The following is a 17,471-nucleotide window of genomic DNA, read 5'->3' as shown; positions in this document are numbered from 1 at the left end:
GTTATAACCTCTCAGATCAGGTCATCAAACTGTGCCAGGCACTGTGCTAGGCTACAGAGGTACCAGAATCCAGAGGGTACGATTCTTACCCTCCGTCAACTTAGAGGGCAGCCCAGTTGTATGCTTCCACCTCTCTCCCTTCTCAAGTTGGTATCTCCTTCCAGAACTGTTTCAGTCAGCCCTTCATATCTATGGGTTCTGTGTTTGTAGTTTCAACCAACCACAGACTGAAAATATTCTAAGAAAAGAAATTCCAGAAAATTTCAAAAAACAAAACTTGAATTTGCCGCACACTGGCAGGTACATAGCATTTACATTGTATTAGATATTATAAGTAATCTAGAGGTGATTTAAAGATGAGCCAATGTGCGTGGTTATATGCAAATGCTACAACCACTTTATCTAAGGTTTTTTTTTTTTTTTTGCGGTACGCGGGCCTCTCATTGTTGCGGCCTCTCCCGCTGCGGAGCACAGGCTCCGGACGCGCAGGCTCAGCGGCCATGGCTCACGGGCCCAGCCACTCCGCGGCATGTGGGATCTTCCCGGACCGGGGCACGAACCCGTGTCTCCTGCAGCGGCAGGCGGACTCGCAACCACTGTGCCACCAGGGAAGCCCTATCTAAGGGTTTTGAGCACCCAGATTTTGGGGTCTGCCGGGGGCTTCTGGAACCAATACCCCACAGAAACTGAGGGATGACCGTGTGGTTTTGATAGATATAAAGATGAAAAGTGGAAAGGAAAAATCCAGAAGAAAATTGACACAATTGAAATTTTATTATTGATCATTGCCACTTCTCCCCAGCTTTGGAGTGCTGGGGATCAAAATGTGTACTAAGGAGTGCAGGGGGTGGTTCCAGACCATTAAAAAAGGGTTATCTGGATATCCCATGTGTTTTTATCTCATTCCTTCCCCTTTAAGCACTGAATCGCTGTGTGTGCTGAGGGCTGGCAGTACCATGAGACCCTAGGTCTTGATTTGTCTGGGGACAGTGAGCTCACAGTGGGCAACATTAGATTTTTTTTAAATATATGTTTCTTAGAAATAAGAAGGGTATTTTTTGTTGTTTAGTTTTTTTGGTCGGTGATGAAGAATGTAGAAGACTTGAAGCAAGTTTATGTGATGTGCAAATATTTAAAGTGGTCATTTCTCCTGATTCCTACAGGTCCTCATTGCTCTCTGCACAGGCAGGGGTGCGGAGAGCATCCATCTACACTGTAGGGTTTCCCATCACTGCATGTGGTAGACTAATTTACTCAGGAGGTTAATTTAGGCCAGTATTAAGTATTCTTGAAAGACTGCCAAGGTATCCTGTGAGTATTCATTAGCCCAGATGCCATTTCTGTGGGAATTTGTACTACTAGCCTGGCTGATTACTGCTTACAGTTTACCCATACCCTCCCACCAGTAATTGAAACATGGAAATCAAATGCTTAACTCAGAAGTTTGAAAAAACAAACAAAAATGTATACATCTTTAAAATTTTATTTTGTAGATGTAATATGGTAATTTTCCCAATTAAGTGTCTAATTAATTAATTTGAAATCATTTTCCTTACAAAGGGCTATTCTGGTTTATTTCCTAACAAATGGGTGCACTGTAGTGTCACAAGTCTCTCCCAATTAAGGAAATACTGGGGTTTGTTTTTTTCTTACTATTGGCCTTTATTTACAGGATTTAGCATATATCGTAAACTCTCTAATTAATGAAGTATTAAATATAATACTTTACGTATAAATACCACAGATTTTTTTTTCAAAGACATGATGATGGCTGGCTTTCAATCTCAAAATTGGTCTGAATGTTGCTTTGTACTGAAGTTTCCTATACAAAATATACTCTTCCAGCCTGGTTTGAGGTTTCTCTAAATAGGAAAGCTACTAGAATTGTAAAATGTTTAGTTCAAAGAACTAGAAGATGCTCTTCTTCTGAAGTTCCATTTTCCTGTTAAATGTTGATTATTTTCTAAATAATTGTTTAAATAGCACTTCTTACTCCATATGTAACTTCTATATATTAGTTTGTTTCCATCTCTCTTCACTATAGTATAAACACCTAAAACAGGGGCTGGCCCATTGTAGGCATTAACTATTAATAAATACTTGTTGAAATAATGAATAAATGTTTTTTCTTTATCTTACATCCACAATTCAACTTACAGAGGAAACTAAAATTTAAGATTATTATAATTAACCATACCAATTTTTATTCGTGATCCTACACCAACGAGTTGACTCTGAAAACTTCAGCCACATTCCTCTGTGTGCTGATTTGGTTCTGTGTCTAAAATAAAATTAGACCCAACCTTATAAATGTTTTATACCTTTATACTTTTCAAACCAAAATATCTGAAAGAAGTGCAGTAAGCAGCAGTAGCCATAAAAAAGTGTCAACTGTCAGTTCCCCATCAGAAAAAATCAGAAAAATCTGTTGATGAAACAAAGCTGTTTGTTAGACCTCTTGCAGTAAGATAACAGCTCAACAGAGCCTTAGTAGTATCTCAAAACAGGATGTCAACAGGAAGGATATTCATAGGATTTGAGGATCTGGACTGGTAGGTCTCACATGGTGGGAAAGTGGTTGGGTTAGACAGAGTTTATGACATAGCTTTGAGTTGGGAGGTACAGTAAAGTGAGGGTCTTGATTCAAGTCTTGAGGAAGCTGTTTTAGTTGAGTCTTATCTTCCAGGAGCAAGTTTTTCCGTCAAGCAGCTAAATTTTTTATGCCTAGTCCCAGTATCAGTTAACATAGAGGCAGGACCCAGTACTGCTTTACATAGGACAGGAAATCATGCTCAAGTTTTAGATATGTGATGGCAGGAGAGAGAAATAATAAATTTCATGTCCCTAGTAGCTCACATATTGAGCTAAAGCATTCAATATTTGTTATCTAAGCATTGAAAACCCTAGTTTTCAATTAATAATACAATCATTTTTATTATGAAGAATATTTCCTCTAGGGATATATTTCTATTGATATATTTCTATCAAGTAATAATATCATAAGAGATATTAAAGATATTATTTCCTGGGATCAATTCAGTTTGATTTCATTTAACCAGTATTTCAGGGGTATCTTTCTATGAGGCCATGTACTTTTTAAGAACAAAAACCGTGGTCACTGGCTCAAAGAGCTCATGGTCCCAGTAGGGAAGGCAGGTAATAAACTCAACCATCCATGTAATTGAAGAGTAAAGCTATGTGTTAGGTTTGGCAATACGGGTCCAAATTAAGATCTTTAGAGTTCTAAATAAAGCCCAAATGGAAAACAGCAAGAAAAAAAAAAGATCTTTAGAGTTCCTAAACTCTGAAAATATTATGGTACTTATTTCCAACCCTCATTAAAAATAGAATTACCAAACTATGAAGTTGCTATAATGAATCACAACAAAGTACTGATTTTTCTCATGGTGACTACTTTGATGCTTTCTTTAACATATCAAATACCAATTTTTAAGTGCCTTCTCATTCTATTTCTTGGTGCCTCCACTTTGCTGGGGCTCTAATCATATGATAAAGCCTTGCAATGATGGTACAAGAAAGGAGTGATCTGTTTGCCTGAGTGGGTCAACAAAGACTTCAAATTAGGATCAGAGTCTTGACTTGGGTCTTGAATGATGAATAAGAGTTTTCCAGATGACTGTCTTTGCCTAGGCAGAGAAACATGAAACAGCTGGGTGAATAGGAACCACATGTGAGAGAGTGGAATGAGTGAAGCTGCCCAGCTAGAAAGAGGTCAAGTCCCTAAACACAGTTTATTATTAGTATCTAATATCATAATTGATGTTGTTATGTTTTTTCTATTTTATTTTTTCATTCACAATAGTTTATTCAGCAAATACTTATTAAGAGCAGAATTTTGTTGAAACACTATGAAGGAATACTGAAGCACTGTGAGGGACACCTGGGTGCATAGAAAGTATTTCCTCTAAGTAGTTGTGGAGAATATTTATTAAAAATATTTATTAAAAGGTGGCATGTGGTAAGAGCCATGGAAAAGGCCCCAAAGAAGGCATTTGGGCTCAGAGCCGAGTTCTCTTTCACCTATAGACTTTCACGACCAAGAGAGTGTTTGAACAGGCTCTTATTCGGTTGTAATTCAAGAGTAATTATTGATAACAATATATATGTATTATTTTTCTTAAAATCACCTTTATTCCCACCACTAAAGAACAACTATTATTAACATTTTGTTAAATTTCCATTTGATCTCTTGTGTTCCACAGTCGTAATACATTATCCCTTTTCACTCAGTTGTATTTATTTCCTATATCATTACAAACCTATTGTTGACATCGTTTTGATAACTAAGATTATATCATATTCTTAAGAAATTATTTGTTCAAGGGATTATGGCTTTGCTTTTTAAAAAAATTATCTCTTAGGGATAGATCCTAAAGTATGTGATATCTAGGGGTTAAAATAATCCAACTAGGGGAGTGAATGGAAATATAGATGAAAGAAGAGTAGACAGGAGTTGATGACTGTTGAAGCTGAGTGGTGGGCTCCTGGGGGTTCATTGAACTCTTCTTGCTACTTGGGTATTTTTACATTACCCACAATAAAAAGTTTTTTAAGAAAGAAAAAAAAGAAAAGAAAAACATCTCATTATGTGATGGTAAAAATATTTGGTAGATTTAGATTGTTCTAAATTCTTTACTCTCTCCCTCTGCCACGTAACCTGGCAGTGCCCTAGAAAGGGCAGAGTAAATTGGCCAACTCCATTGACCTTGGTCTTAGTCATGTGACTCTCTGACCATTGGAATGTTAGCAGACATGATGGAGCACAGATTTCAGACATACTACCTTGGTTTGACTAATCCCCTTACCTTCATGCCCCAGGAAGCGTGACCCTTCAAGTTTGGTCCTAAAACAAGACATGTGCAGCTGACCTGAACACAGTCTGAAGCCTGAAGCCAAGTCTATCCAACTGGCAGCCTGAAGCAGAGCTGCTGGTGCTGGCACACAATCACCTGGTTATGTGGGGATCTTTCTTGCAGCTTTGCTTGTGTAAGAGATCTTCCGCCAGTTTCCAGTTGGTTTTCTGTGAGAATTGTCCCACATGTAGATGTATTTGATGTGTTTGTGGGGGGAGGTGAGTTCCATGTCCTCCTACTCCACCATCTTGATCCACTTCCATGTATTTTTTTGTTTGGGAGTAATTGGTACTGTTATTGCAGGTTCTATCCTTAAGCACATGAAGTTTTTCTTTGCTTTCTCATCTTACTCTCAAACATATTTTATTGAGATTATATTCTTATTGTGATCATTTAACTAACTTACCCTGAGTTTAAAAATTTCCTCATTATTAATAATTAAATAAAACAAGTAATAGTGATGATAAAAATCTTTTCTTGGATTGTGAATATTCTGATAAACTATTACAAAAAAATATTCTTGATTTATTAAGCAAACAGTGCCCCCTTTTGACCACTGGACTCCATAAAAGAAATCCTGAGAGAGAGGTACCTTTTTCATCTCTGCTAGGAATTGAATTTATATGTATGGATAGCTAAAGAAACCATCCTGTGTTACCTTAATGGTGTATATACCGCGTGCTTCTCAGATTTATTTTGTAGCGTTTTAATTTTTAAATGTTAGGTCCACTAGAGTGTTTAATGGCAGTTTTGTTAGACCCAAATTTTAGTTTTATGAATCTTCTTTATCGTATCTGATTCAGGTTGAATACGAAGGCTTAAAGCATGAGATTAAGCGATTTGAGGAGGAGACGGTGCTGCTAAACAGCCAACTGGAAGATGCCATCCGGTTGAAAGAAATCGCTGAGCACCAACTGGAAGAAGCCCTTGAGACCTTAAAAAATGAAAGGGAGCAAAAGAACAGCCTGCGGAAGGAGCTCTCCCAGTACATCACACTCAATGATAACCATATCAGCATTTCAGTTGACGGACTCAAGTTTGCAGAGGATGGAAGTGAACCCAACAATGATGACAAAATGAACGGGCATATTCATGGGCCCCTTGTGAAACTGAATGGAGACTATCGGACTCCCACTCTAAGGAAAGGAGAGTCTCTACACCCTGTTTCTGACTTATTCAGTGAGCTGAACATCTCAGAAATACAGAAATTGAAGCAGCAACTTATGCAGGTAAGAACTTTGTTTAGGGCTGTTAGAGTGAATATTTTGTAAGTTACGTGTACTGTGTTGTGGGATATCTTATTGTCACATTTTAGTTCCAGATTATTTTTTAAAATATTCTTTAACTAGCAACTTTGAAAGTACAATAGTTTAGAAAGACACAAAAGAGGTGTTGAAGAGAAATCTCTCATTTGCATTGCTTTATGAAATTTATTTCTTAGATAAATTAGATAGCAATGGAGTGTGAAGGGAGAAAAGATAGTGTCTTGATGCATTTATCACAAAAGAATTCAAAAGCTTTATACACAAGAGAAATGACAGAAAATGAAGTTTTCTATCACAAGCAACTCTGTGTATAGCTTCAAGATGAATGGTTATACTTCACAGCAATATTTTAAGCTCTAAAAGACATGAAGGACATGACATGGGGAGGGGGGAAGGGTAAGATGGGACAAAGTGAGAGAGTCATGGACATATACACAATACCAAATAGATAGCTATTAGGAAGCAGCCGCATAGCACAGGGAGATCAGTTTGGTGCTTTGTGACCACCCCGAGGGGTGGGATAGGGAGGGTGGGAGGGAGGGAGATGCAAGAGGGAGGAGATATGGGGATATATGTATATGCATAGCTGATTCACTTTGTTATAAAGCAGAAACTAACACACCATTGTAAAGCAATTATACTCCAGTAAAGATGTTAAAAATAAATAAGTAAAAGACATGAAGGACTTTCTATATATAAACTAGCAGGATATCATATGATTATGATCGTATGATTAAAAATACAGAACAGGTATAAATCTGAAACCAAGGATTTCTTCTCCCTACATGAGCTAGGCTTTAAATTTTTAGCATCTTCTAATCAAATGTCTTGGGGAGAGTCCCACAAGCTTACCTCACTGTGAAATGGCTTTCTAATGTAGTCTTGCTTCCTGACTATACGTTAATCCAGTGATGATGGAAATGTTGTCAGAGGAGCAGCATCGCCACCACCATCATCACCTGTGGGCTGCTGAGGGACAAATTGTTGGGCTCCCCACAGATCTACTGAGCCAGGTATCTGCTTCAACAAGCTTGTTAGGTGACAAGTTTGAGGCTTGCTCTTCAGTCTGTTATCCCACCAAGGTTCTTTGCATAAAGCTGATAATTAAAGGCCTTAAGACTCTGGCAATCACTTTTTTTATAGCAAACAGGGCTTATAATTTTCTTTTCTATTTATTTATTTATTTATCTATCTCTCTATTTATTTATGGCTGTGTTGGGTCTTTGTTGCTGAGTGTGGGCTTTCTCTAGTTGCAGCGAGTGGGGGCTACTCTTCATTGCAGTGCGCGGGCTTCTCTTGTTGTGGGGCAGGGACTCTAGGTGCTCGGGCTTCAGAAGTTGTGGGGCGTGGGCTCAGTAGTTATGGTACATGGGCTTAGTTGCTCTGCTGCATGTAGGATCTTCCCGGACCAGGGCTCGAACGCGTGTCCCCTGAATTGGCAGGCAGATTCTTTTTTCTTTTTTTCTTTTTTTTTTTTGCGGTATGCGGGCCTCTCACTGTTGTGGCCTCTGCTGTTGAGGAGCACAGGCTCCGGACACGCAGGCTCAGCGGCCATGGCTCACGGGCCCAGCCGCTCCGTGGCATGTGGGATCTTCCTGGACCGGGGCACGAACCCGTGTCCCCTGCATCAGCAGGCGGACTCTCAACCACTGCACCACCAGGGAAGCCCAGCAGGCAGATTCTTAACAACTGCACCACCAGCGAAGTCCCAGGGCTTATAATTTTCTGCCTCTACAGAAATGATGACTGAAAATATAATTAGCAGAAGTAAATAAGACTAGAGAACCCATGAAATTAATATATTATTAGGCTTATTTTTAATATTATATCAAAAGTTAACATACCCTTTAACTTTTTTTTTTAATATTTATTTATTTTTGGCTGCGTTGGGTCTTCGTTGCTGTGCGTGGGCTTTCTCTAGTTGCGGTGAGCAATGGCTACTTTTCATTGAGGTGCACGGGCTTCTCATTGCGGTGGCTTCTCTTGTTGCAGAGCATGGGCTCTAGGTGCGCGGGCTTCAGTAGTTGTGGCTCACAGGCTCTACAGCGCAGGCGTAGTAGCTGTGGTGCATGAGCTGAGTTGCTCTACGGCATGTGTGATCTTCCCGGCCCAGGGATTGAACCCATGTCCCCTGCATTGGCAGGCGGATTCTTAACCACTGCGTCATGAGGGAAGTCCACCCTTTAACTTTTAACTTTACCTGCCCAGTGCTTTTGGCTGCTGAAAGAGAATTAATGAGAATTCATTTTCTCAGTGTTCAATTTGAATCAAGGTAAGAGGGTATGGCCACTGGAAGAAAATTAATTTCATATAGATTTACCTGACTGCAAAGTGCAGTTTTGTGTAGGTAATACTTTTCCATGTCTTTTTGCTCACACATTTCTTGTGAAAAAAAATTTTTGTGACATATATTTACAAGAACATATGCCCTCAAATTGAATAGAATTAATGTAAAATTTTTCTTAAACTATCATGTTGGTTTCTTTAGGATAAAAATTTAGTGGGTTGAAGCTTTTGTTTTTTCTTTTTATTTTGGTGGCAGTGTAGAGTATATGAGGAAGAGGGGGTTTTATGTGTAAACAGCTCAGTAGTTTTCAATCACGTCAACTATTGGTTGAAAGCTCAGAGCTGTTCTCAGTTTTAATCCTAAATGTAATCTGAGCTGGGGAATACAAAAGTCCAAAAGAGAGGAGTAGTTTAATCAAAAGAATGGTGGAGAACAAGTTCTCAGCAAGAGAGTGGTTCTCAATGGGAGCCACCTTGCAGCATTTGGGGTGGGATAGTTCCTCATTGTCTGAGTCTGTCTGATGAGCTACAGGAGGTTTAGCATCTCTGGTCCCAACCCATTAAATGCTCATTACATCTCCTCATAGATGTGGTGACCAAAAATGCCCCACACATTTCAAATGTCCCAAGGGTCAACCTCTAGTCGAGAATCATTCTTAGAGGGACAGCACTTTACTCTCCCATAAAATGGGGATACATTTTACCTTCTTCAAACTGTCATGAAGGTTTTTGAGTTAATGTACACAGAGTGCTTAGAACAGGGCCAAGCACATGATAAATGTGCAATAATTATGAACTATTATCATTATTTCAACTCCACAATGCCTTTAATTTGTTAAGCACTCCATTTATTTAGCTATTATTAATATAATTAACTGATATTGTTGGATGATTAGCTCAAGGATCATCATCTCAGATGGGTGTAATGTGGTTGCTGGTAAGTCTCAGGGTGTGAGACAGTCTGAAAAGGGATATTCATTCAGCAAAAAGTGAGAGTGAGAAAAACTTGGCTGGATAAACCGTCCCTCAATATATGAGAAAACTGTGTACCTTTGAATCTTTCATTAGAACTTAATTAATGCTGACAGTTTATAAAGATGTAGAGGGACACAGGAAGGGCCTTATGTCCCAAAGTTTGCTCTTAATTTAGCTGTAAAAAACAGGCTCCACACAGGAAGGGCTTTGCAGTGTCCAGTCTCACACTTGGAACACTAACTACTAATTTTGTTGTAGGCCAAGTAACCACCTCTTTTCTTTTAACCAGCATTTTTGTAATATATCTCATTCAAATTGTTGAACACAAGTATAGCAGAATGTATCTTCTCGTGCATAATTTCTTTATAATCTGAGTTTTTCCTTAGCTATGTGTCCCCTTGTGTTTAATTCATATAAATAAATTATAAAAACATTACAGGAGGGCTTCCATAGTGGCGCAGTGGTTCAGAATCCGCCTGCCAACGCGGGGGACACAGGTTCGAGCCCTGGTCCGGGAAGATCCCACATGCCGCAGAGCAACTAAGCCCGTGCATCACAAGTACTCAGCCTGCACTCTAGAGCTCGCATGCCACAACTACTGAAGCCCGCGTGCCTAGAGCCTGTGCTCCGCAACAAGAGAAGCCACCACAATGAGAAGCCCGTGCACCGCAACAAAGAGTAGCCCCCACTCTCCACAACTAGAGAAGGCCTGCGCACAGCCACGAAGACCCAATGCAGCCAAAAATAAATAAATTTTTTTTTAAATTACAGGATACATTGCATAGAAGTTATTGCAGTTGGTGTTGATGTGAATGAGCCTTGAAAATAATATGGCAGTTCTAATAAACAACACTTACACACACCTTGCAGCACATACCATGGCAGTACCATTGTTTTGGACCTTCTGAGGGAGCAATAAAATGCACTTTTACTATGACTATCTGGAACACTTGGGGCCAGATGTATTTTGAAATTAAATATTCAGAATATAGAAAGTTTAGGCAGGGAGAAAATTTCCCCTCTTCCCTTCTAGGTTCTTTGGCTGGCCTAATAATTAAATTGAAGACAGATTAACAAGAGAAAAACAAATTTAATTTCGTATGTAGAAGGGCAGAGGCAGGAATGTAACACCCTATACCAGGGAATATGCAGCTTTTAAGATTTTCTTTCATAGGATTAAAGAAACCCTTTGAGGGACTTCCCTTGTGGTCCAGTGGTTAGAAATCTGCCTTCTAATGCAGGGGACGCAGGTTTGATTCCTGGTTGGGGACTAAGATCCCACATGCTGTGGGGAACTAAGCCTGCAGGCCACAACTAGAGAGCCTGTGTGCCGCAACTACTGAGCCCGCGAACCCTGGAGCCTCCCCACCTCAACTAGTGAGAAGCCCGTGGGCTGTGATGAAGAGCCTGTGTGCCTCAACTAGGACCCAATGCAGCCAAATAAATAAATATATATTTTTATGCTTTAAATATACTTTTATTTCTGTTTTTTTAATCAGTCCAAAATAAATATTTTAAAAAATAAAATAAAGAAACACTTTGAAAACAGCATACCTGAGTCAAAGCCTATCAGCCTCTTCTTATCTTGCAAGATTCCATCTATGCATGTAAATTATGTTTTCCCCACTAATGATATTTACTTAACCTGGTTCCAAAAAGAAAAAAACTATGTTTATGCCTTGGGTATCAGGAATGTTGGGTTAATTGCTTCACTTCTCTGAGGTGCATTTATAAAAGGAAAGGTAAAAGGTGATAAATTAGCCCCATCACTAGTCTCTATGATGCCTTTGTTGGAATTAGGAAAAAAAAAAAAAGTCCCCTTCCCCAAGATATCATACTGCCATCTGCTGGAAAATGGTAATAATATTGATTAAATATAAAAACCTACACTGACTACAATTTAAATAGTGCCTCCTAGAATTGTATCACCCTCAAAATCCAGTTATTTCAAATAGGCTATAATAATAATAATAATTCTCAGTGACAAGTACTTTAGTTCATTTTATTAGAATGAAAATAAGTAGATCCTGCCTGGGAACACTAAATAAATTACATAATTATTTAAAAGAGTCTCTATGCTTGTGCTAAAATTTCTACCTTTGACAAATAGCCTCTGTTTAACCTCATATCACAGAGAGTCAGACTAAGCAGGAGAAAACTCTTTGCATTGTTTTCTTTAGTATCATACTGGCTATATAATTTCACATGTAATGTGAGAAAATAGTAATATTTCTCTAAGACTGAAATTTTTAAGTTTTGTTGTATCCTCGTGGATGTGGAAGAAATAAAGATGCATATTGTGTTTATAGATATACTGTATTAAAGGCAATTTAAATTTTTCCTATAATGATGGTAAGTGGTCAATTTGCTGCATGTCCCATAAGAGTTAAAAGTAATTTATATATATTTGCTTAATTGGTGGATGCTTATAACCCAGGTAGATAGTGTTATCCCCATTTTACAGATAGGGAAACTGAGGCACAAATATGTAATTTGCTCAAAGCCAAAAGCCTAGGAAGTGGATTGCTACACAGAGAAAGAGAGAGAGTCAAACAAATGAAATATTATCTGTGCTTAACAGAGACTCACAAGATATTTATGAGATGAAATTAGTAAGACAAGATTGGTCAGTTCCTAGTTTTTAAAAATGTGACAAATACAATTTCTTAGGACAAAGTTGACAACTTAAGTTGTCAAACTATTGTAAACTTTACAGTTAAAGATTACCTTTAAAAGCTTTAGGCAAACACATTTCTCAGAAGCCTTACTTTTTTTTTAAACCATCTGTCAGTAACCATAATAAGAGCATCCATAATCACACAACAAGGGATGAGTCCATGTAGTTATTTTTTAAGAACAGCTTTATAGCAATTATTCACATACAATCCACCCAGTTGAAGGGTATAATTTGGTGTTTCTTAGTATAGTCACACAGTTGTGCAATCACCACCACAGTCAATTCATTACACCATAAAGAAACTATGTACCCATTAGCAGCCACTCCAACCGTAGGCAACCACTAATCTACTTTATGTCTCAGTAGATTTGTCTATTCTGGACATTTCATTTAAGTGGAATCACACAATATGTGGTCTTTTGTGTCTGGCTTTTATCACTTAGCATAATATGTTCAATTCGTGTTGTAACATATAGTAGTATTTCATTTCTTTTTATTGCCAAATAATACTCTATTATATAGATATACCACATTTTATTTATTCATTTATCAGTGATGGACATGTGAGTTGTTTCCACTTTTCAGCTATTATGAATAATGCTGTTATGAACATTCATGTACAGGTTTTTATGTGCACTTATATCTTAATTCCCTTGAGCATATACTTAAGAGTGGAGTTGCTGGGTTGTAGGGTAGCTCTATGTTTCACCTTCTGAGGAACTGCCAGACTGTTTTCAAAGCAGCTGAACCATTTCACATCTCCACCAGTGGTGTATGAGGATTCTGATTTCTCCACAGCCTCACAGACATTTATTTGCCACTTGACCATAGCCTAATTGCCCTGACTAGAACTTCTAGTACAATGCTGAATAAAAGTGGCAGGAGTAAACATTTTTGTCCTGTTCCTGGTCCTAAGAGGAAAGCATTCACCATTAAGTATGTCATCTGTGGGTGTTTTGTAGATGACCCAGCAGGTTTAGGAAGTTCTCTTCTATTTCTAGATTGTTGTCTGTTTTCATCATGAAAGGGTATTGAATTTTGTCAAATGCTTTTTCTGCATACATTGAGATGACCGTGTGGTTTTGTCCTGTGTTCTGTTAATACAGTATATTATATTTATTGATTTTTGCATGTTGTCAACATTGCATTCCTAGGATAAACCCCACTTGGTCAGGTTGTCTAACACGTTTTTATATGTTGCTGGATTCAGTTTGCTAGTATTTTGTTCAAGATTTTTGTGTCTATATTCATAAGAGATACTGGTCTATAGTTATCTTTGCCTGGTTTTGGTATCAGAGTAATACTGGCCTCATAGAATGACTTGAAAAGCCTCCCTCCCCTTCTTTTTTTTTTTTTTTTTTCCTGAGTCTTTGTCCAGCTGACTGACTTTTGCATATACGTGTGTGTGTGTGTGTGTGTGTGTGTGTGTGTAAGAGAGAGACAGACAGAGAGAAGAGATTCCTTCTCACCACACTCTCCAAAATATATTACCTTCTTTTCCAACTGCTGGATTCCCTCACCTTGTGTTTCTTGGTTGTAGGCTGATCTTTTTTCACAGCTCTCATTCATCAGGGCACAGATTTGCCAGTGTTAGTTCACTTCAAGCAGAGAAGAATGTTATTTATTTCTGAGTTCTATTTTACATACTCATACTATGTATAACATTACAAAAATCACACCAGTCATTCAGGTGTCAAATTGAAAGTCAGATGACCAGGATAAAAGCTTTATGGAAATTAATAACTCATAAAACAGCTTTTATTTCTTTTCCTATAAAAGTCCTAATATAAACATGTAAATTCTGCTGTCTTTTCTTTTGTTCCTTCACAAAAGAAGAATCTATCAGTAGTCAATACATATAAATGTGTTTATTTAAAAGGTAAACACTCAGCAAAATTGAAAATAATTTCTATGGTGGTCCAGTGGGTAAGACCCCACACTCCCAATGCAGGGGGCCCAGGTTCGATCCCTGGTTGGAGAACTGGATCCCACATGCATGCCGCAACTAGGAGTTCACATGCCACAACTAAGAATTCCACATGCTGCAACTAAAGATCCCGTGTGCCGCAACTAAGACGCGGCGCAGTCAAAATAAATAAATAAATAAATGTTAAAATCATCCCCCTCCCTCCAACCGTCATTCCAACTGCCTTTAAAAATAATAATAATAATAATAATTTCTATGGGATGGGATTTCGCTGGTGGCCCAGTGTTTAGGACTCCGTGCTTCTACTTCGGGGGCACAGGTTCGAAACCTGGCCAGGGAACTAAGATCCCACACACATGCCGCAACTAAGAGCCTGCATGCTGCGTGGCCAAAAAATAATAATAAAAATTTCTATGGCGCATAATTATAACCATAATAATAATATATTGTGTACTTACACCAGACTACAGAGTTTACAAATTATGCATTCAAGTTTTCTGGCAAAACAACCAACCCTACTATGCAAAGTAAAATCTTCAGTTTCAGATAGAAGACAGAGATTGTAAGAAGAGAAATAAGGCAACTATTCTTAGTCACTGTAGAAGATTATATATTATTTATATATAATTATAGATTACAGTTAACTCAGCAAGTCTCTCTTGAATAAGTTCTTCACAAATGGAGATTAAAATATACACTTAGAATGAATAGTAATTTTAATCTTTAAAGTGCTTTGCATTTAATAATTCAAAGTACCATGTATCTTAAATAGTTTAAGCCCTGCTGTCTGAAATCCAAATACAATTTAAGGTACTTCAAGCCTCAATAGCTGAGGGAAAATGTAATGGCAGAGTTATACAAAATTATTCACAATTTAGTTATCTTTTTTTGGAGGGGTTGGGCAGACCAACCTCAATTGTCCAGAAAAAATATATACACACACACACACCTGTATGTATGTATGTGTGTATTTACATACACACACATACATGTGTATGTGTGTATAAAATTTGGACATCATTCCCTATTCAAATGATTCCACCAGAAATGTATTGAATGTGGAAATTAGTACTATATGTGGAACATATACATATGAAGGAGACAGTGTTCTATTTAATGTTTTCTGGAGGTGCTATCATGAAGAAATTGGTAGACATACTTTGGGGCTTAGAAAATGTTTATGTTAAATGGGAATTGGCAAAGTCCAGGTTGGAAGCTCTCCTAAAGGCATTATCTCATTTATCATAACACTTTTGCCTCTAAAACAAACCTGAGACACGTTCAGTACATTTTGTTCTCATCCAGTTTTTAGTTTTATCCAAAAGTTTTTCCTATTGAAGAGCTTTTTGAAATCAGCTATGCGTATTGTATTCATGTATACTAATCAAATGATATTTAGATTTTTCAGACCAAATTTACTTAATTTTTAAGAGAAAAAGAAAAAAAACAGTCCATTTCATTGAGATTGTATACAATACCAATAGTAGTATATTTAGGAGATTTTCCATCTCTTTTATCAAAAATTCAAATGTCTTGGCTTTTCATCAAATACTGTGTTGCATAATTACCTGGATTTTCACTTAAAATTATTGCCCAATAGTCTGGATAAGTCAATTCATCTTCAGCTATAAGCAAGTACAATCTGTTATACATAATGAAACCCAGCTAAGAGGATTTGTATTCAAATATATCCTGACTCTGAGATGAAAGAGTTGCTTTTGCACATACAAATACAAATTTGTAAAGCAGATGTGTTTGCCATGTAGAAGCATTTTGGTCATGGGAATTGGACCACAGTTACCCAAATGTTAACAACAGCTAACATTATAATACCCTGAGCATTAAATTCACTGTCCTACTAAATCATCCAAATGTCCCTATGAGACAGGCATTGTTATGCTCCATTTATAGATTATTAAACTGAAGCTTGCCCAGATTTGACTTGTGTATAATGCATGAGAATTTAGGTGGGTAAATATGCAGAGCATAATTCTTTTGAATGATGTACTTTTTGATTGAGTTACCAGAACTGCTGAAATAAGAAAACACTCCAATTCAACTTGTAGTAATGGAAACATGGGCTCTTCTGCATTTTTAAAACATATACATGTCCAAATGTGAATGGGTCAAGCTCATCACTGACATTGCTTTGAAGTCATTCAGAGACTTTCTTTTGCCCTTGCAGGTAGAACGGGAAAAGGCCATTCTTCTGGCCAATCTCCAGGAGTCACAGACGCAGCTGGAACACACCAAGGGGGCACTGACGGAGCAGCACGAACGGGTGCACCGGCTCACGGAGCACGTTAATGCCATGAGGGGCCTGCAGAGCAGCAAGGAGCTCAAGCAGCTGGACGGGGAAAAGGGCCAGGACTCGGGAGAGGAGACCCATGACTACGAGGTGGACATCAATGGCTTAGAGATACTTGAATGCAAATACAGGGTGGCAGTAACTGAGGTGATCGATTTGAAAGCTGAAATTAAGGCCTTAAAGGAGAAATATAATAAATCTGTAGAAAACTATACTGAAGAGAAGACGAAGTATGAGAGTAAGATCCAGATGTATGATGAGCAGATTACAGGCCTTGAGAAGGCCACCAAGGAGAGTGGAGAGAAGATGGCCCATATGGAGAAGGAGTTGCAAAAGATGACCAGCATAGCCAATGAAAATCACAATACCCTTAATACAGCCCAGGATGAGTTGGTGACATTTAGTGAGGAGCTAGCTCAGCTTTACCATCATGTATGTCTGTGTAATAATGAAACCCCTAACAGGGTCATGCTGGACTACTATAGGCAAAGTAGAGTCACCCGTAGTGGCAGCCTGAAAGGGCCTGATGATCCCAGGGGACTTTTGTCTCCACGGTTAGCCAGGCGGGGTGTGTCATCCCCTGTAGAAACAAGGACCTCACCTGAACCAGTTTCAAAAGAAAACACAGAGGCCAGCAAAGAACCAAGTCCAACCAAGACTCCCACCATCTCTCCTGTTATTACTGCCCCACCATCATCTCCAGTATTAGACACAAGTGACATCCGCAAAGAACCAATGAATATCTACAACCTTAATGCCATAATCCGGGACCAAATCAAACATCTGCAGAAAGCTGTGGACCGGTCCTTGCAACTGTCTCGTCAAAGAGCTGCGGCACGGGAGCTGGCCCCCATGATTGATAAAGACAAAGAAGCCCTAATGGAAGAGATCCTCAAGCTTAAATCCCTACTGAGCACCAAACGGGAGCAGATCGCCACACTGAGGGCAGTGCTGAAAGCCAACAAACAGGTGATCTCATTCTACTAATGAGCCATGCTAGCCAACACTTTAGTTTATTCCTAAATGTTTTTGAGTGTCCACCACCATCAGGATGAGAGTTCAGATTCCTGGTCATTAGAGGAATAAAATAAACTGGCCAGAGCCAGGTCAGAATGTAATAATCTCTTTGAAGTGTGTGAATGGATGAAACAGGAGAGTA

The 17,471-nt window shown here is 38.4% G+C and overlaps 1 protein-coding gene across 6 annotated transcripts in view; it reads left to right on the top strand.

The window, feature by feature from the left end:
* The window catches only part of BICD1 (BICD cargo adaptor 1), a 208,056-nt gene that overhangs the window by 141,911 nt on the left and 48,674 nt on the right, over positions 1-17,471 (top strand). For all 6 annotated transcript variants that reach the window (XM_027129280.1, XM_027129283.1, XM_027129282.1 and 3 more), the window contains exons 4-5: positions 5,678-6,103; positions 16,190-17,281. In XM_027129280.1, coding sequence (XP_026985081.1) covers positions 5,678-6,103; positions 16,190-17,281 — 1,518 coding nt within the window. The remainder of the gene's footprint in view (positions 1-5,677; positions 6,104-16,189; positions 17,282-17,471) is intronic.

The sequence above is a fragment of the Aethalodelphis obliquidens genome, unplaced genomic scaffold (genome assembly GCF_003676395.1).
Source record: "Aethalodelphis obliquidens isolate GAN/ISIS:26980383/991018 unplaced genomic scaffold, ASM367639v1 scaffold36, whole genome shotgun sequence".
In the NCBI taxonomy this organism is placed as follows: domain Eukaryota; kingdom Metazoa; phylum Chordata; class Mammalia; order Artiodactyla; family Delphinidae; genus Aethalodelphis; species Aethalodelphis obliquidens.
Note: the sequence above shows the minus strand (reverse complement) of the source record. Positions and strands in the feature narration are given on the sequence as shown.